Source organism: Amphiura filiformis, chromosome 6 (assembly GCF_039555335.1).
Source record: "Amphiura filiformis chromosome 6, Afil_fr2py, whole genome shotgun sequence".
Lineage (NCBI taxonomy): Eukaryota > Metazoa > Echinodermata > Ophiuroidea > Amphilepidida > Amphiuridae > Amphiura > Amphiura filiformis.
In genome coordinates this window covers 47,696,719-47,718,484 of record NC_092633.1, presented here as the reverse complement: position 1 = coordinate 47,718,484, position 21,766 = coordinate 47,696,719, and the positions used below count along the sequence as shown (strand labels likewise).

Genomic DNA, 21,766 nt, shown 5'->3' with positions numbered 1-21,766 from the left:
CAGTCATTGTACTGATGGACCCTGCGCCACTTGTAGGCTGCAAACGTGGTTCCGACATATTCTAATGACGGCGGAATAAATGTAAAGCGCTTAGAGGCTGTTTACGGCATAAAGCGCTATATAAATGTCTACATTTATTTTTTAAAATTTTTTTTATGCAATGTTTTCCACGTGTGTGGTCCGGGGGGGGGATCAAACAAATTTGGTGGGTATCCCCCGGAATTTTGGTGGGCAGTCTTTGGGAGGTCTTTTGGAGCTGCGAACAAGTAAAATGGGGGCTTTGGGAGCTGCGAACAGTCAAAATCAAGGGTCTTTCTTGCCTTTTTGATTGAAAATCGTCTGAAAAAACCCCAGAAATATGAGAATGAGCAATTTTTGGGTCTTTCAGAGGATAAATCAAGGGTCTTTCGGAGCTCTATTTTCGTCAAATATAGGGGGTCTTTCGGAGCTGCGAAATCCAAAAAGGGGGGTCTTTCCGGGGAAGCATACCCGTATGGTCATTTGTGTTTTGTTTTTCTGTTGGGGAGGGTCTTTTTTTTCTTTCTTTTTTCGTACATCATTTCTATAACACATGTGGCAAAATCACTTGATTTTTAGATTCTTTTTTAGCCAAGCTTTTTTCTTTATTTTATTATTAAACGGAATAAATCAAATTTTGCTGCTTGATCCACAGCCTAGTCATCGCCCATTTTTCTATTTAAAAAAAAAGGAGATTTATACACCACTGGAAACCTCTGGCTATACATAGGCTAATAGCTCATAATGTTTATGTAGGCCTACATAATTCGTTTTGGCAAAAATATCGTCATATATATTTGAATTACGTTCTCAGCTGTTCAGTACACCAGAACGAAAATTGCAACAGTGGTCTGTGGTCTGTGGAGCTGATATAGGAACCGTTCACAAACACTTGTTAGGGGGCCTAATGCAAAAAGGGGGGCCTGAAAATGTTTGACCCTACCAAGGGGTGGGGCCTGAACAAAATGACCACAAATTTTCCTGCGAAAATTGAGTTTATATGCTTTTCTATGGGGGGGTTGACCCATAATTTTCATGTCAAAAAGGGGGGGCCCTGAAATTTTTGAGATCTGTAAAGGGGGGGCCCCGAAATTTTTTGCATCAGCCCCAACAAGTGTTTGTGAACGCTCCCTAAATCAGGCCTGCTATAAAGTACATATTATATAATAGTCCTCGCTTCAATTTATTGGTTCAAGACCCGGGTGCGGGTCAGCGTGCTAAGATATGGCAGTATTGAAAGTTTATCTGAAAACATAAATAAACTCCCACAAATAATGTAGCTCACATCCCAATAACTCGCACTCGACTCCCACTGGTTAAATCAACAGCTAGCGGGGGAGCAAACAGTTTTAAGTTCATGGCATGTCAAATGGCATGTGAGCCAGTACCTTTTGTTCCCTTCAATCTACATTTAAATGCGCACATGCACAAAATACTGGGTCAAAATAACATGCGAGAGAAGGGTTCAAGTTTATTATAGGTGTGTATTAGAATATATCATCTTGGATGACAAACTATGTTGGTACCGGTATGTTGCGAATAGTTCTTGAGATTGGACGGTTTATACCAGGGTTTCTTCTCTTCCCATGGATGTTTGTTTATATACGCCAGTATTTTAGAAGTGTTTTACAAAATAAAGATGACGATTATGAAGTTGACAGATACAGCAGCAGGCCTATCCAGAATGAAGGTATTGAATGGGATGCAAATACAATAGCTACACGGTATGTATGCATGATATAGGCCTATAGTTTTATTAGAATTTCAGTCTTTTTTTTTCAGATTTATCTTCGCCGGGTTATCACTGGTTGGTCTGGTTTTGTTGTACCATGCATTTACGCGTATGGGCCCAAGCTCATAATATTAAATACATGTACACGTATGGGGATCGATGGTTTAAAAAAATTATAGTAGTACAGTATGGCTAGGCCTTTCATCATGCTCATTCATTTTAATATGTCATTTAATCCCGGCATTTATTAGCCAGGCATTATTACCACATGTTGCATGCACACGATCATGGGATGTTGCAATCATGCGTTAATTATTTATTATTTTTTAGGGTCTGTGTTTACAGTGTATTGCTTGCATACCTCTGCAACAATTCTATTTACATGTACATTCACAATGCAAGCTATTAAAATATACGGTCAAATGGATACATATCATTATAATGATAGAAATAGGCATATACATGCATGTATGCGTTTTTATAGTGTAGGCCTATATATTGCTGAGCGCTGTAGGCCCTATATATATATTCATATTAAATATTATGCACCTATATAGCACCTATATTTATATTGAAAATACCGGTATATTAAAATGGGCGTGTTTATATTTAATAGGGCCTATGTTTTTAATATATTAAACAAATATATTAAAATTGGCGTATTTAGGGACCGTTCACAAACACTTGTAGGGGGACCTGATGCAAAAAGGGGGGGAGGGGCTGAAAATATGACCACACATTTTCCTGGAAAAATAAAGTTTATACTAGGCCTATGCTTTTCTGTGGGGTTGACCCATAATTTTCATGCCAAAAAGGGGGCCCTGAAATCTTGCAGATTAATTCCTTTAGCAAAAATATCGCCAAATTTGAATTTCGTTCAGGCTGGTAAAGGCCTACATGTACCAGAACGAAATTACAACAGTGGCCTATGGAGCAGTGTAATACACATAATCATGTATAACTCGCAAACTCAAAATCGGAATCGACTGAAATTTTGGGAATAAGCTTTTTAGTTTACGTGGGTATCTACTAAAAATGTCATAAAAAGAGGATGCTAGGATCACGAAATACTCCAGTAAAGCGTTGGCAGAGCGTTTTATTTAAAAGCCCCCCCTTTATGTGTGCTAATTGCCGAAAATCGCCCCCCCTCTCTCTCGGTTGACCAAAATTGCTTTCCCCCCTTCGGCTCGCCAAAATTTCTCTCCCCCAATTTTACCTCCACCAGGGCTCATAATTATTGCACGTGGTTGTATTAAATGGTTGCCACAAATAACTACGGTACGGTTTCGTTCACATTCACAGCTAGCATCAACATGATCAAGTTCCAAACTCATGTTTGCAATAATATATTATACAAATAAGGCACAAAAAGCCCAAATAATATCAGTTCTTGACTCGATAAAAAAACAAAGATGTGTTAACTTCAATGTCAATACGGAGTTTATATACCACATGTTTACATGTACAAAGGTCATGTCACCACACAATAAATGTTAGAGGTCATTGTCAATGTATAAAGGTGAACTTCAGAGCGGGCTTCAGAGATGTTATTACTAAGTTTATTATACCCAGAAGTTTGAAAAAATAAAATCAAACGAACGAAATATAAAAGACATGAAATGAAAATTAAGCAACGATGCAAGATGTATTATGTGTGTATCTTTGCCAATCATATGCTTAAAATGAACCGGGGGGCTCAGACCCCTCAATAATTATGGTGCGGGGGCTGGAATACCTTTCCTTTCCCCCCCCAATAATCCTAGGTGAACTTAAAAATTGTGATAAAATAGAGGGGAAATGGGTCTTTGTGACCTATATTTTGCAAAATTTTCTGACCCCAGGGTGGCCCACCAAAAGGTTTCAATTTTCAGGCCCCCCCATGTTGAAAATCTTCCTAAGACAATGAATATCTATATTATAAATTAGGCAGTTTGGCGAAGGCTAAAAATAATCAAAGGAGTATTTCGTGATCCTAGCATCCTCTTTTTATGACATTTTTTCAGTAGATATCCACGAAAAAAGCTTTTTTTTATTCCCAAAATTTCAGTTGATTCCGATCAGTTTGCGTTTGCCAGGATTAAGCAAGTTAAGGATTGAAAATCGGGGGTAATTTTTCACCCGACTGTTATACAATGACGAGATGTACTAAGTGAATGAACAAATTTTGTCACAATTCTCTCACAATGTGTTGTTCTGTTGCTCATATCTCGGGAGTGAAAATTCACTCCCAAACTAACTGCAGTTACAAAATTCATGAGTGAAAAAGCATAAAAATGTGATTTTGGTGAGTAGGCCTACATGTAATTCACCCCAAACCTGAGTTAACGCCATCATTTGAACATTTTGACCTTTCGTATTGAAGATAACATTTTTACCCAAACACCTATAAAAATTTAGGTCACAATCTTTTTTTTTTTTTTTTGGGTGGGGGGGGACAATGTATATCTTCAATATGAAATGTCTAAATTTTCAAATGATGGACGACTTTTCCTCCCAGCTTCATACACATGACCTCCAGTTAGAATTTTAAGGTTAGCCACTATCTTAAACAGTTGGTAGGTTGATAGCGAGTGTGTAGAAGAATTCAAATATCACAGATATACTTTTGTAGGTCCTGTGGTTCTTGAGTTATGTTGTAAAGAGGGCTGAAACAACAACACTTTTGTAAAACGTACATAACTCATTAACAACAATAAATTAAGCAAGTTTTCAAACTACGTGATTTGTAGAATGAAGTTTTGCAAAACATCAAAGTGTTATTTTCAATAATTATATACTAGTAATGATTTAGATAATGAAAATCGATATTTTGGCTGCTTCGACTAAATAATATCGCGCCTATACCCTTAAAGGAGGATTTCGTGATCCTAGCATCCTCTTTTTATGACATTTTTCAGTAGATATCCACGAAAAAAGCTTATTTCCAAAATTTCAGTTGATTCCGATTTTGCGTTTGCGAGTTACGATTATGTGTATAATTTACACTGCTCCATAGACAATGTGTTGTAATATTTGGCGATATTTTTGCTAAACGAATTAATCTGCAAGAAATATTTGGTACATAAACATTATGTAGCCAGAGGTATCCAGTGGTGTAAAAATCTGAACTTTTTTTGGGAAAAGTGGGGGGATGAGGCTGTGGATCACGAAATGCCCCTTTAAGGTGGCTGTGTACTCTCAGACATGCATGTAGTAAAAGTGCAATAACTTTGTAATTATTCTCATAAAACATATAAAAGTATACATTTTTATGAAGGCAAGACATCAATAAATCTTAATATAAATACAGATTTGGGGTAAAACAACAATTTTGAAGAAAATCACAAAAAAGTGAGTTTTTGGCAATATTTGTTAGGTACATCATAACAAAAAACACTCTTTCCAAAATATTTTATTTTGTTTTAGCTCAATCTTGAGGCTCCATTCCAAAAACGATTTTTTATTTTTTTGATATTGGCCTTATTTTTTGAGATATTGACCATATAAGGCATCAAAATGAACTTTTTAAAATTCAAAAACGCCTATTTGCACAAAATGATGCCCAAAATCGGAAATAGACCAAAATATAAAAAAAAGAAAACCGTTTCTTGAGTCGATCATGCTTTTTACGATGATCATATTTGCTGACCTATAGATGCTGTATTTATTGAGTTATCGTGTACCTAAATCGTCATTTTACCGAGAAAATGAACATTGAAATAAAGGCCGTTGAAGTTTAAAGTGGTCACATTTTGCACTTTCATCGAATCTCACAGGAGAATGCGACAGTTTTCGTTTTTGTAACTTATATTACGTGAACATCGGGTAAATCCACAGCCCCTTGAGAAGTTTGAGCGAAATCCATTCATAACTTGATATTTAAATCGGGGAAAGAACTTGAAAAAACCCACATTTTATCAGCTAAAACGGAGCCATTTGACCACTAGGTTTTTGTGAAATCAGTGCTTCCGTGGTGTTTCCATAAGATGCGCCGCGCATGTAGATAAGCGTCGCGTATGCGTCGCGTATTTGTGCGTTAACAAATTGCGCGATACGCAACGCGATGAGTTGTTGCGCGCGTGTACCTTGCTGGTACAACAAAGATTTTCTTTCCTTTTCAATTTCAAACACGAGTGGAATAGTGAAATAAAATCCTTAAAATATTGCAGTTGGAGTTTACAAATCTGGATTTTCATTCCTTGTATTTATAAAAAACATAACAAGGTACAAACATATCATAAAAACTCAATTTTGAGAAAGAAACAATGGCTAGAGTACACAGCCGCGTTAAGTCCTATACCTCGTAATATCAGATTTGTTGGTGATCAGTGATTATGAGCCTTTACTGAAGAGAGCGTGCTCATGGAGCAATGGGACTCGGAATTGACCTTTTCGGTAAATCCCATAACCCTTTGCGAGTACACCTGAGAACTCGTCATTTGACGTCACGCCGACTTGCATTGCGCAGTAACGATGTTCGATAAACGATGTGCGCATCGGCGCGGAGCGGCGTGACGCAGAATGACGAGTTCTTAGGTGTACTCGCAAAGGCTTATGGGATTTACCGAAAAGGTCAATTGGAAGACATCCACTTTGTTGACATAAATAAAAGGTTTCAAGAAAAAATTAGACGGGTGTATTGAGGTATGCAGTGACCATTTTCAAAAGTGAGATTTGGCTGGTACTTATAAGGGATCTAAAATGAGCGTTTATTGCGTTTCGACAGTATTTTTTGTGGGACATGAGAGCACCTCAGACCTATCGAATTGCATTCTGAATACGAAGCATGTCTTTCTGATATCAAATAATTTTCATTTTTGAAAATCACGATATAATTCAAATTTTATGACAAATTATAAAAATTTGATATTTTTCAAACTTTTGATATATAACAGTCCTCGATGTAAATTATTTAAATCTAATGATATATTCTTAAAGTGTATGCAGCAGGGAGGAAAAGCCGACGGTCAATTGAAAATGTTGACCTTTCATATTGAAGATATGGATTTTTTTCCCCAAAAGACCTAATTTTTTTTGTTGTTTTTGGGAAAAAAATCCATATCTTCAATTCGAAAGGTCAAAATTTTCAATTGATCGTCGGCTTTTCATCCCACCTACATACACTTTAAGTATAAATCATCAGATTTATAAAGTTTACTTCAAGTACTGTTAAATATCAAAAATATCAATTTTTAATGATTTGCCATAAAATGTGTATTAAATTGCGAATTTCAAAAATCAAAATTATTTGATATCAGAATGACATTCTTCGTATTCAGAATGCAATTCGATATGTCTGATGTGCTCTAATGTCCCAAAATAAATACTGTCCAAACGTTCATACCCCAGCCCTTAATGTTCTACGAACTTATTGACCGCCCCTCGTATAAATTATGGGACTCAAACCCGCAACCTTTGGTTTATACGTCTGCGGCTATAATTCCAAAGAATAAACTTCTTTCCATCATTATTTGACCATTTGCTGTGTACACTTTCAGATTGGTATCGGCCATTAATGCGGTGTTGATGAGTATAGCTGGTATAATATCGGTGTATACTACGTGGAATGACTTGAAGTTCGACAGGTAAGGGTTTTATCTGTGTATCTGTCTGTCTATTCTGTGAAGGGCCGGATTTACCTTTTGGGGGGCCCTGGGCCAGACCAAAATTTTGAGGCCCCCAAACGCACTGTGAAGAAGGCATGTGCACTCAAGTGGGCAAGGTTTTAGATTTTTAACTAGGACATTTGCGCCCGACGCGCGCAAAAAAATAATTTTTTTTAGCCCAAATTGAAGCGGAATTTTGCTATATAATGGGCCAGTGCGCGAAGCTCGCAAAATTTTGCAATTTTTGTACCCTATTTTGGCCCATATTTTTCGGCTGAAGTGGAAGATGCACACTAAACAGGGCAATTTTGGGGCCCCCCAGTGTGGTGATTGTAAAAATCTTCTTTCTTTTTTTTTTCGGTGGGGTCCAAGTTTTTTCATGTTCATTCGGGGTCAGTTTTCTGAGGGGTAAAAATTTACCTTTTCTGCAGTCTTGCCTTCACTTTATAAACACTGTTTTTGCAGTGCAGTTTTGCCGGTAAAGAGGGATCATCGGAACTGCTTGAAAACTGATAATAATTGATATTCTTTTTCTTCGTCTTACAGATCACCAGTTCTAGAGCCGTATGTTTACTTGTGTCTTCCTTACATGATGTATGATCTTTGGGCGATGTTTGTAACATATCAAAGTGAAAAACCACTCAGGAAAAAACAGCCTTTACGTCAAAGTCTCAGATTGTTTTACATGGACAATACTCAGATTGTTACACATCATATTTTTATTGCACTCGTCCTCTGTCCTGTCTATTTGGTGAGTAAAGTTCTTATAATAGCCCCGATTCTCAACATAAATTATAATATCGTTATACGAGTTCGGTCCGGCCTGATAATGAACCGATACATAATTACATAATAGCCTATCAAAATATGCCATAGTCCTTCACCCCCCCGATTCTTACACAGCGCCCAAAACCAATTCCTCTTTCTACACAAATTTATGCCACTACACCTCCTATATTGAACCATTGAACGCTAAAATTCAGTAACCGCTCCCCACGCCGCATGTATTGGGTTGATTTTTAATGCTATGTAATCTACATTACCAGTCGTTCTCCATGGATCCGAGGGAGGGTCTAAAACAATTGAAGTATGAAAATTGCAGTAAAGTGCGTGGGGCTTATAATCAGACTTATGAAAATGCGTCCAGCTTTAACGCGGTACTCAGCCCGAAGAGTTCAACTAAAAAGTCCAATGAAATTAATGACATGGATATGTACATGCAAAAAAACAACGGAAGTATGAACATTGCAGTAAAGTGCGTAAAGCTTTTAATAATCAGACTTTTGTGCGTAAAGCTTAATATAATAATCAGACTTTTGAAAATGCGTGCAACTTTATCGCGGTGTTCAGCCTGAAGAGTAGGCCTATATAACTCAAAGTCCAATGAACTGACATGGATATGTACATATTGCAAATATGTGTATAAGATTTAAACATAAAATTTGTCCAGAATTTCTAAACATGTTTAAAGAGCAAAAATATGCATGCATGCAGACCCTTACATAGAATTAACTTGTTCACTTGCTCAATGAGATTTGATACGGTAGGCCTACTATCATTGGTAGAAAGAATACGGTTTCTTTGCAGTGTACGTCGTCGATGCAAACTGTTTATTGTATTACTATTTTGCCCATGTGATACCTTATCATTATGCAAACTTGCATGGTAAACATGGTAAACAATCGTGTAGCCTATGAAACATAAATTAAATGCATAGCTTGGCCTAATTATTGTCATATAACTGATATCATTACTGGGCAACAAGATTTATATTCAATATTATTATTATTATTATTATTATTATTATTATGAATGATAATAACTACCAAGCAAAACGTTAATAAAGAAAATTTTCATTTATGAACCGCGAAAGACGGATGACCGCTCTAGTAAAAAATAACATTGTAGCCTAATTTGCAAATTTTTAACATTGCGATATCTTTTTACTCTCTCTTTCAAACCTTGTACAGTATTTGCTGAATGGTATAGGAGACTTTGTCGTAGGAACCTTTTGTCTTGCAGAACTCAGTACACCCTTTTTGAGTTTAAGGGTCATCATTAAACAGGTTTGTATGTTTATATATTTACACACCAAAACAACACTTTAACAATATTTGATCGTAAACTAAAAGGACCCGGTTTCTCTTTGGACTAATTAGTCCTGTTATAAAAGACCCCTTATTTTATCATTTACATGTGAGGCCGATTTGGTGCCCCCCTAGTGGTAGCGCCCAGGGTACCTTGCCCCCCCCCCCTAGTACGCCACTGTCCATAGCTTCTTCCTCCGAAAGACCCCAGTTGTTCCTCTTTACCTTTCCCATGCATAGACCCTATGTTTTTCGATTAAGAAACCAGGTTTTTCAAAAAACCTATAAATATAGCTTGTCGAATTTGATAAACCAGGTTTTTTCAGTGATTTGAAAAACCGGGTTTATCGATTCGAAAAGCAAAGTTTTTGAAAAAAATGTTTTCTCGATCGATAAACCTGGTTTATTGTTTGAAAACCCTGGTTTATTGTTCGAAAAAACAGGTTTTTCGGCGAAACACTTTCATATTTGAGTGCCCCAACCCCAACCAATTGAGCCGTTCATTTCTGAAGTCATTTAACGAAGTTTTATACCAAAAATACAACAGAAATTTTATAACCCTTTCATTCATTCTCTTTTCTTTTTTTTCTTCTTTTTTTTCCAGTTAAAATTAGATATGCCAAAGTTATCGCTGGCCAACGACATCCTGTTTACCGTATTATTCTTCATATGCAGAGTTCTCATGATGCCTTTTTGTTATTGGTCAGTGGGAAGATACTTCGGAGTTCCATTCCTCGGTGTTCCATTCTTTATACCTATTAAATGTAATGTTGTAAGCGGAATGTTATGGGGGATGCAATTATTATGGTTTTATAAAATTTTTAAAAAGATGTTGCAACTAATTTTAGGGTTTAGTAGCAGAAGTACAACTCATAAGGATGTTTCACATTCATTAACAAATGGTAAAGTGAATGGACATGAAATTAACTGTAATATCCATAATCATAATGATTAGGAACTTTAATAGAGTACGACGTAGGCCTATAGTTGAGATTATACGTCCACAACCTGTGCCCCTGGAGCACAAACTGATTCCTCGCCTCATAGCGGCGCTATTTATAAGACATAAAAAAATAGGGTTTCGTTACAAAGACCGGAAAGCATTGATTTGAAATACTAAGAATCAGTTCATAGCTCCGTTTATGAAGTCAGGTAACTGGTTGTACCACAGGGCCATAACTTGTTGACGGAACCTCTATGTGACGCGGACGTACATAAACGTTAATATATGAGCTCGGCGGAATAGAGATTCGTCTCTTTGTTAAAATCATGTTTCTCTTGAATTATCATAAGGAGCGGACTTTATAATTCATGCATGCACCCCCGGGGGGGTTCTTCGAAAACTTTTGTACGGGGGTGTGCCACGCAGACTTTCGGGTGCTGACTTTCTCTATACCTACTTTTTGATGTTTTTGCTACCCATCAGTATACCAATTTTCAAGAAAAAGCACCCAAAAAGCACCCAAATTTGCCATAATTGGGCGCTTTAAGTGCAATTTTTCCAAAATGCGCCCAATTGGGCGTATTGGTCTCCGCTGATAACCCACCCATCGATATACCAAAATTGCTGAAAAGGTACCCCAGGCCAAAACCGTGGCACATCCCCGTATACCTTCAACCAGGAAGAACCCCCCCCCCGGGCATGCACCGTAACTCTATAATATAAACTAACCCGTTTGCCGCCTTCAGTAGCTCATTTATTATTCTGAGATTAATACCCCGGTACATTTCCCGTTAAATAATTGAAATGCTGCATGCCTCTCTGCCATCTACCGTTTGATCTGTCCACTAATGCAAGAGCATAACATCAGTGATTTTAAGAATGAGACGAAAAGATATAGGCCTAGGCCTACGTCGTTCTGTCAAAACTCATAACGATAAACAGACTCTATCAAAATAATTGGGCTACTTCTGTTTGTTTTTTATAAGGATTGTTTTTTGTTTTTTGATGTTTATGAAGAGTCTCAGCCTCTTACAAACGCACATATGGATCTACTTCCCAGATAACATGGTGATATTGGTCCGATGGTGGCCCGATATAATGTTGAATACTGAATGGCCCAATATCATTTGCTCATGGGCCCAAGATTGGTTCAAGATTGGGCTTGGGCCAAATATTGGGCCTATATTGGACCAATTTAGGCTGCCACTGTGATGCAAATAATGAAGATTACCGATGGTATGCCAAGATTGGCCCAATATGGGCAGCAAAATAATGCCGATGCCAAGATTGGCGTTCGAAAACCAACGTTGGGCCAATATATGCATGTTATCTGGGTTGAATTTACCAGACTTGCACTTTAGCCCTGTGGTCATTTCAAGTAGTGCTTTTATATAAGGCATGCTTTTAAAAAAACATCGTAAAATGGACGGATAACAATCACTTTTTGATACAGTCGCAGATACAGTATGTAGGCCTAGGTGATCAAGTGGATTTTGCTGTTTAAAAGGACGTTGTTTAAAGTGTTGTTGTTTAAAGTTTTAAACAACATTATTCAGTTTTTGTTATAATATGTTGTCTTAGGGATGAAATCAAAACTCTACCGGCGGTAGACCCTGGTTCCGTCCGGTTGCTATTGTTCTAAACAATGGCAACCCGACGGAACCGGCGGTCAACCGCCGGTCGAGTTTTGATTTCATTTCTAAGACAACATGTTATAACAAAAAACTGAATGTTGTTTAAAACTTTAAACAACAACACTTTATACAACGTCTTTTTTAACAATGTTGTTTATAAGTTTTAACAACTCGCAATATTTGAAACAACCGCTGTTTACCGGGTGCATCGCTCAACCTTGTCTAAAAGTAAAATTAAACAACTTGTTTAAAAGTTCAAGTAACATTTATCATTTTTAAACAAGTTGTTTAATTGGTAAATAAGTTGTTGAATTTTTAAACGAGGTTGAGTGATGCACCCGGAAAACAGCGGTTGTTTAAATTTTCCAACAACTTCTTTAGTTCTTGTTCTAACATGTCTAATAGTGCATGATACACGGGAACTTGGGTGATTCTAGCTCAGGTCGCTTCTTTTTTAGATATTTTTCTAATTATGTGTATAAAAGTAATCTTTTATCTTTGTCTCGCCTGAACTATGTTCAGGATGAGACGTATAGTAAACACTTTTCTATCTGTCTAGTCATTGGCCGTCGTCGTCCGTCCCGGGGGGGGCACATCAAAACCTTTGGTGGGTATGTTCCCCAGAATTTTGAGGTGGTGGGTCTTTGGGAGCTGACGGCGCGGCGTACCGTAAAGGGGGTCTTTTGGAGCTGCGAACCGTGCTGCGAACAAGTAAAATGGGGGCTTTTGGTGCTGCAAACAGTCAACATCAAGGGTCTTTATTGGCTTTTTGGTTGAAAATCGCCTGAAAAAAACCCAGAAATATGAAGAATGAGCAATTTGGGGTCTTTGAGAGCTGAACTTAACAAAATCAAGGGTCTTTCGGAGATAGTATTTTGGTCAAATGTAGGGGGTCTTTCGGAGCTGCGAAATCCAAAAAGGGGGGTCTTGGGGAACATACCTGTATGGTCATTTGTGTTAAGTGCCTCCCCCGGGCGTCCGTCACCCATCGTCCGTCCGTAGGGAGCATGTAGCCCTATATCGGATCCTGGTAGACCTATGGGGAGGAAGGATGTCCGTCGGACGTACGGTAACGAAACCTGGTGGAAGGGACATAACACACTTGGTGATTTCGACGAATACATGCAAATGTAGTTGTTGATTTGCATATAATTATTATGCGGAACGCCTTCACCAAAATTATGCTATAACATCAACCTTGTGGACAAATTATCCCAGATCTGATTGCCGTATGGTAGCCTCCCAGCAAACACAAAACGTTTTCGACATCATTCGCAAAAGGTAATAAAAGGTTGTTAGAAAACGTTTAAATGTCGGGTTATATAAAGGGTACATTAAGAGTATAAAACGTTTTCATAACCTTAAAAAACATTTTTTGATAATCTACTGTTCAGCAAACAAAAATGTTTTACAGAAAACGTTTAAATGTCGGGTTATATAAAGGTATAAAAACGTTTTAATAACATTCCAAAAACATTCTTGAAAACTTGATTCAAAACATTCTAAACAGAATGTTATTTTGGGGTTGAAAAATATTTTGCGAAAATGTTTGCCTAAAATATTTTCAATAACGTTTTAAAAACGTTTTCATGACCTTTATATAACCCGACATTTAAATGTTATTAAAAGGTTTTGAAAAAACATTTTAAGAACATTTCTGTGTTTGCTGGGTTCAAATATTTTAACATAATGTTATTTAAGTATTGACACAATATTTGGCAAAAATGTTTGCAAAATAGTTTACAGTAACATTTTTTGAAAACATTAAAAATATTGTTGTATATAGTGTGTTTTCATACAAAACGTTTTAAAACGTTATCATGACCTTTATATAACCCGACATTTTAATGTTATTACAACGTTTTTATCTAAACCAAAAGCCAAAATATAACTTATTTAAAACGTTTTAAAAACGTTTTTGTGTTTGCTGGGCTGGTTAAATTTTCGGCACAAAAGATGCGAATCAAGTTGGTAATTTGCATAATTTGTACAGCTCTCTATCTAATTCTCATATCTGGCACCAGTGGGGTAACTAGGGTTTGGTAATGGTAGGGGTGTCAACTGTGGTTCAATTTTATTTTTTTTTTCATTTCTTTTCCTTTTTTCCAATTTTGTTCCCTAAGCTTTATTGAGAATCGCCGTTGGTTTACTGTTACGTACCCAAAGTAGTTGCATGCGAGACTTGTGGTTCGAGAACCGCCATGTTAGGACTATGTATGTAGTTTGAAAACACTGAAATCATTTAATTTCTGCATGTTTGTGCAATAATTGTATAGAACAGTTTTATCAAACATGACCTTTGTAGGTGCTATAATTTTATTGATATTTATGGCTAGGGCAAACTGTGATTGTCAATGGGAACAAGTATATAAGATAGTAAATTAATTTAACTAGCGAAAATTCTAACTAAAATAACATTATGACATTGTTGAAGTGCCCTCCCCCCTCTCATGTTTCCCCTAGCCATGTTAGCTGCGCAGTTATTGGGCCAATTTCTAAATTGGGCTAAATTCTGGATCCGTCCCTTTGGCATTACGGGGGAGGTAATATTTCTCCCCCAGTTAAAACCTAAACTAACGAAAATGTCCACTTTTGCGCGTAAAATTGGTTGATTTTCCCCGATTTGAAAATAATCCGTAGGGGGTTGCGTGTTTGTGGGTGTGATAGCGTGTTGGGTATGAGTTTGTGGCTAAGTTATATTTCTGCATTATTTTAAGTAATTTCTATAATATTTGTAATTATATTTGCGAAATGTATAATTTTGCATTCGCTATTCAACATGATTTCGTGGTATAGGCCTAACCATATCAAATTTATATCGGAACAACGCATGTGGGATTACTTTTACACTCGGTGGTCTTCAAAAAATGTGTACATTGATGTGTAATTTGTGATATTTAACAGTCCTATAATTATATGTACTTCAAGTGTATGTAGCTGGGATGAAATGCCGATGATCAGTTGAAAATTTTGACCTTTCATATTTAAAGATATGCATTTTTTCCCAAAAATACCTTTTTTATGTTTTTGGGAAAAAATACGAAAGGTCGAAATGTTTATATGACGTGTGGCTTTTAATCCTAGCTACATACACTTTAATTTAAAAATATCAATTTTTAATCATTTGCCATAAATGTGTATTATATCGTGAATTCTTATTCAATGGGTGCGTCTTGTAAAGAATTCACGTAATTTGATTGGTTTTCTGGTGTATAATATCTCACAATAGTTGATAGTGATATTAGTCAGGGCGCGAGCCGCCACGCAACGGCGGCACGCTTGTTGCTCCTCAATGATCGCGCGATAATGCGTTCGCGTAATACACGTGCGAGAACTAAGAACGCGATTCGGCGGCTTAGATGTTCGTGATGGTTTCGTTCATTTAAAACAACGGGGATGTCCTCACAAAAGTAACTTTATTTTTTCCTGAAAAAGGGCAGTTTTTCTCGCAAAAATTATATTAAAACTGAATAAGAATGAGAATAAATGATAGGATTTTGTCTTTTGCCTATACAATATCGTGTCATAATGGATGGGCTGGCCAATATTTTTATCGTAGTGGATACCGGCTGCGCCGGCATCCACTACTCAAAATATTGGCCAGCCCATCCATTATGACACGATATTGATAGGCAAAAGAAAAATTCTATCATTTATTCTCTAATTTCAAAAAATCCTAATTATTTGATATCAGAACACTCTTCGTATTCAAAATGCAATTCGATATGCCTGATGAAGTCCCACAAAAAATATGTGAAAATGTCGCTATCCGAGCCCATAATGATATTTTATGTTCTTGCAATCACGCGAGTAGTAGGTCCAAAAAATAAGATAGCGATGCATATGGCAGATGGCACTTCTCATGTTTTAGCATGAATTCAGGTTTTTTTGTGAGTCCACATTCCCGCGTTTTTATTTTATTTATTTTCAGCCCGTTTTGGGCCCTGGGGGCACATCAAACATTTTTGGTGGGTATGCTCCCCCGGAATTTTGCGGTCATGGGTCTTTGGGAACTGACGGCGTAGCGGTAAAAGGGGGTCTTTTGGAGCTGCGAACAAGTAAAATGGGGACTTTTGGAGCTACAAACAGTCAAAATCAAGGGTCTTTCTTAGCTTTTTGGTTGAAAATCGCCTGAAAAACCCCAGAAAGCGATTTTGGGTTTTTTCAGAGCTGAAATGATTAAAATCAAGGGTCTCATTCGGAGCTCTATTTTGGTCAAATATAGCGGGTCTTTCGGAGCTGCGAAATCCAAAAAGGGGGGTCTTTCCGGGGGAGCATACCCGTATGGTCATTTGTGTTAAGTGCCCGCCCAATTATCTTTTGTTTATAAATAATAACGGTAGCATACCGTTTAACAATATATAGTGGACCAATGCTTTGGAACTCTTTGGATAAAATCATCAAATAAAAATTCAATAGAAACAAAAACTTATTTCTGAATAATAATGTAGGCCTAGTGCTGTTTAATTGAGCACCGTCCCTTGTCGTACAGTTCTCTTTCCTTATTTGATAATTGTATTGTTGTAATAGGGGATCGAGTTCACATTTTTGTCATTTTTTTATGATTTATTTTTAGTTTTGATAGTGTGTTTGTTAAAATCATGTTACACATGGAAGTCTTATGCATTACAAGATCAATATATCGGACTGTGTGAACCCTGAACTGCGCCCCCTGTATATGTAGCGCACTTAAGGGTTTTCCGTCGTCACCCGATTCGACTCGACTATTGCGCCTCTTTTCAACGTGTGCTAACTCCGCGTCGTGCTCGGCGTTGCGTTGCAGACATCGCAAAGAACGATGCGTGTTGTGCGTGTCAATGCTATTTTTGCGCACTGGCGATAACCAGGGCCACACAATAAAGAAAACAATGTTTGCTGAGCGCAAGAAAAGTGGCCGCTTAAATATAACATGTAGGCCTACAAACCAAATTTTGCCAGCGTGCTTCCACTGATAACGGACATGGACCCCTCCCCCAAAGTAGGCTTACGACAGTAGGGTCCAATTGATGGTATGAAGTTACAGGCCTACCCAACAAACACAGAATCAAGTTTTTTTTTAAACATTAGGCCTAAACGAGTGTTGGATAAATTGGTTAATTCGTTTAATAATATTTTGGCCTAAATGTTGGGTAACCACTATCGGTATATTATAGGCCTATTATTAAAGGTTATACGTTTGTAGAACGTTTCATAATGAAACGCACCACACGGCAAGTTTATAATCCAACATTTAAATCTTTAAAGCATTTTGTGTTATTGGGTAAAGACCTAGGCCTACGTGCACTGAATTCATAATGCATGCGATAGAGACAACACCATCAAAACTATTCAATTTCAAAAAAATGTGTCATACATTACAAAAATAATATCATAGCCTAATAGGCCAAACGTTTTTCTATAGTTATAGGCAACCCAGTGTTTAACTTTGCTAGGCTGCTATGTGATATGAATCCACCTCGAGATAATTCCGTATTATATAGTTTTTGTGACCAAAAACATTTTCCTCTCGGTAAACGGCACTAAGCATGCTAAGTAGGCCTATGCCTATAATAATTGTAGGCCTATTATAGTCAAACACTTCCGACCATGGTGTCAAACGCTTCACTTTAACATGTTTAATAATCCTCCTTTTGGTCGATCGAGTCAAGTGAACATGGTGAAAACTGAAAATTCCTCACTTTGTGTAACTTGCACAGAATTAGAGAAGGAGAACCGGGACTCCCTATACCGCCACATACAATCACGCCGTCAGCTATGGAGAGAAAATTGGGGGTATTCGGGTCCTTGCCGACGGTGCGCGGAGACGAACGAAAACATTTTTGCGTCTCATATGTAGCGTCTTTGTACTCGCGTGCAGGTCGCATCAAGCGCGTCTCTCAAATGCGCCAATTATCTATGTCGCGCCTGCATGACAACGACTGCCTCGAGCGCATTCCGAAGGAAACCGAATACCCCCAATTTTTGCTCCATGCCTGTATCAAGATGGCGGTCGAGTCCTGGTTCTCTGGTTTTAATTCTGTGGTAACTTGATAACTCTGGTCCAATATCTTTGCAGATTGCAGAGTCTTTCTTACACCCGTTTATGACCAAAATACACCAAATTAGTAAGAATATTCAGGCATGAAGTCTTAATAATCGACATCATTAGAATAATTGTTCCTATTATGGTAACTTCTTAGGTAACTCTTTTTACAGTGAAAACTTTCCTGCGTAAACAGACAATTCCTTTTTTGTGGCCATATGCGTAAACGAACGCTTATCCGGTATCAGATCGCGCGTGTATACCAGCGCGTTGGTAAGCTTACCAAAATATCCATGTACGCAATTAACTACGCATGGTGTCGCAGAAAAATGCATTTTGACCTATTTTGGTCAATTTACGCGAAAACAAGGTCCGGTACCCCCAATTTTTTTTTGCGCGATTTACAGAGCTTTTTATTTTTCATAACATATATAAAATTTAAAAAATTTTATCGATACAATTTTTTTCTACAACGCAAAAGGTTGTCTATTTTGAGAAAATTGCTGATTTTGCCATTGAAGTGTACAGAGATTTTTGGATATGTACACCTTTTTTTTTTTTTTGTAGCTCAAAAGTGAGGTCCGGCACCCCCTGTTTTTTTTACTGATTTATTATCTACACATATTAATGTACAAAATATGTCAATTTAAAAAAATTTGATCGAATGGTTTAGTTACGACGGTAAACCCTTAACAAGTTTAATCACCGCTCGGGTCACCGTTAAATAATTGATATGATGCCCTCTGGCTCTCTACCTTCTTATCGACGATTGCAATCCACCAGAATTCACGTGTAGCATAATTTTAACAAACAGACGAATCACTAAACGGCATTTTGCCAAAATCATAATGGTATTATAGGCCTACTATTATTTTACTTTGTTAAAGCAGTTGTTATAATAAATTTAAGGATGCACACCCGCATTCTTCCCAAACCGTATATGAATGATATATATGCTTTTAATTATCTTGTTTCTTGTTGACGATAATATCCCTATTCCTGGGCCAGATTTGACTTTTTCAGGGCCTTTGGCCATGGTTAAATTTAGGGCCCCCATGATAGGGAAGATCAATAACAGCAAGTAGGCAATGACGTCATCTCATATATACGGTGACGTCACCTCATGAATATTCATAGACAATGACGTCATCTCATGAATATGTATAATCAATGACGCCACCTGAAATATTCATAATGACGTCAAATCATGACTATTCATGATCAATGACGTCACTACATGACTATTCATAACGACGGCAGCTCATGAACATTCATGACGTCACCTCATGAATATTCATAACCAATGAGGTCACATGAATATTCATAACCAATGACATCTTATGAATATTCATAACCAAATGACATCACCTGATGGATGTTCATAACCAATGACGTCAGCTCATGAATATTCATAACTAACGACGTTACCTCATAAATATTCATAACCAATGACGTCACTTCGTGAATATTCATAACCAATGACGTCACCTCGTGAATAATCATAACCAATGACGTCATATAAATATTCATAACCAATTCTTGACGTCATCTGATGAATATTCAATGACCAATGACGTTATCTCATGAATTTTCATAATAATATGACGTCACCTCATGAATATTCATAACAATGACGTCACCTCATGAATATTCATAACCAATGACGTCACCTCATGAATTTTCAGAACCAATAACGTCACCTCATGAATATTCATAACAATAACGTCACCTTATGGATATTCATATTCAATGACGTCGTCTCATGAATATCCATAACAATGACGTCACCTCATTTAATTCATATTTAATGACGTCATCTCATAAATATGATGTCTCAACAAAATAATTAATCATGACCAAGTAGTTGAAGTAGGCATAGGCCTACACATTCTTTACTTAAATTTTAAACGATGTTTGCAAGGGGGAAATGGTAAATCACACATATTTAGCATTATTTCTCCTCATTTATCACAATTTGGCAGAATTCAGCAGCCTGTTTTAACAGATTTTGTCGTTATTTTAGGAAATCTGGCTGTTTTTGTGTGATCCCCCATTTTCCCCCTTATGAAACTTAAACCATTTTTTCACACGCATACCGCGCCCTGACGTCGACGCGCCTGATGTTGGCTCACTACAGCATTGCTATCCCTATGATTGCTATTCAGGTGCAAACAAAAAACCGTATTCGCATGTTGACATTTGTGTTATCTGTGCTTCTGCAAAATGTAAATGTTTGTTTATTTGTTTGTTTGAGTGTATGCCCTATGTCAAGGGGGTGTTGGTTTTATTACTATTTTAGATGGTGGATGTTTCCCTACTTTTTCGTCTTTTGGTTTATTAAATTTGATGTTACATTCCAATTGTCCAGTAGGCCTAGGACCTGATCAGAACTCGGAGCGTACGTCTAGTGTACAACAATTCAAAAATAGCTACCCGAGCGCCACCACATAGCACTAACATTGGGTCGATCGTGGTCAGCTGCTGGATGGAAGACCAACAACTTTTTGTGTAATTCATATTATGATAATTGATATGAGGTAAAACAAATAGGCCTACGCGCTGTACTGTTGCCTAGCTATCGTAAAAAATGCCAAAAAATACAGCTGTGAATCGCGAAATTCAATCAAAGTAACATATTCGCAGCTGAAACTTTATGATAATTTGCAATTATAATCAATAAAACCAAATCATCATACTGATACTTACTGCTTTTATGGAGTAGGTCTACGGCGCGGTAGGAAGACCGACAGCGGCACGGACAAGAGAGGTGATTCGCATCTCGGGCATTTGCAAGTAGATATTCCACCTTATCACAAAATAGAATGATAGACGCATTTTCTTTTGGCAAATTAAAGACATAATTCGGTGACAGCCAAACCTCGGTATCATCAGAACTCAGTTTTGCAAGCAACTGAACAGAACAAATTGCAGAAGTTTCAAAACACGTGTTGACAAGCTGAAGCAGCTGTACGCGATTGTTTTGATTGTCGTTAAGCGAAATGCGTATCATTGTCACATGTGTAATGCGTACGCGTAAACTTAAATCATTGTTTCACGCGCATACCGCGCCCTAGCGTCGACGCGCTTGACGTTGCGAGCTCACATGCGTGTATTGGACAACACGAAATCAATGCAATTCAGGCTGCAAAATGAACAAAACAAAACATCGCATGTTGACCTTAATTTGTGTTATCCGTGCTTCTGCAAAATAAAAAATATAACGTGTTGTGTTTGTTTCTTTGTTTGTTTGTGTGTCAACATGGGTAGGCCTATGTTAAAAGGGTATTGGTGTTACGAGTTGCATTTTTTATACTTTTTAAAATTTTGTATTGTTTAGAGATTTCCCTACCTAAATTAACATTTTGTGCGTGAGTGATTGTTTTTGTGTATCCTGGATGTCCATCCTTGATCCTCATTTCTTTACACTACACTAGTCAATGTTAGCATCTGCAATTCTATACTATAGCGCAGTCACATCCTTGATCTTCAAAACTTCATTTGAGCAAGTCACATCCTTGATCTTCAAAACTTTATTTGAGCCAAGTCACAGGCTTGATCCTCATTTCTTTATACTACACTAGTCAATGTTAGCACCCGCAATTCTATACTATTATATAGCACAGTCACATCCTTGATCTTCAAAACTTGATTTGAGCCAAGTCACAAAGTCACATCCTTGATCCTCATTTCTTTATACTACACTAGTCAATGGTAGCATCTGCAATTCTATACTATAGGGCAGTTT

General features: G+C 37.3%; 1 protein-coding gene across 1 annotated transcript; it reads left to right on the top strand.

Annotated features, from left to right (window-relative positions):
* The first annotated feature begins 1,337 nt into the window (after positions 1-1,337).
* Positions 1,338-10,381, top strand: LOC140154267 (TLC domain-containing protein 3A-like). Its single transcript, XM_072176853.1, has 5 exons — positions 1,338-1,742; positions 7,228-7,314; positions 7,882-8,086; positions 9,306-9,401; positions 10,027-10,381. Exons 1-5 carry the CDS (start codon positions 1,525-1,527, stop codon positions 10,375-10,377), a joined length of 957 nt encoding a protein of 318 aa, XP_072032954.1. The 5' UTR covers positions 1,338-1,524; the 3' UTR covers positions 10,378-10,381.
* Positions 10,382-21,766: the final 11,385 nt, after the last annotated feature.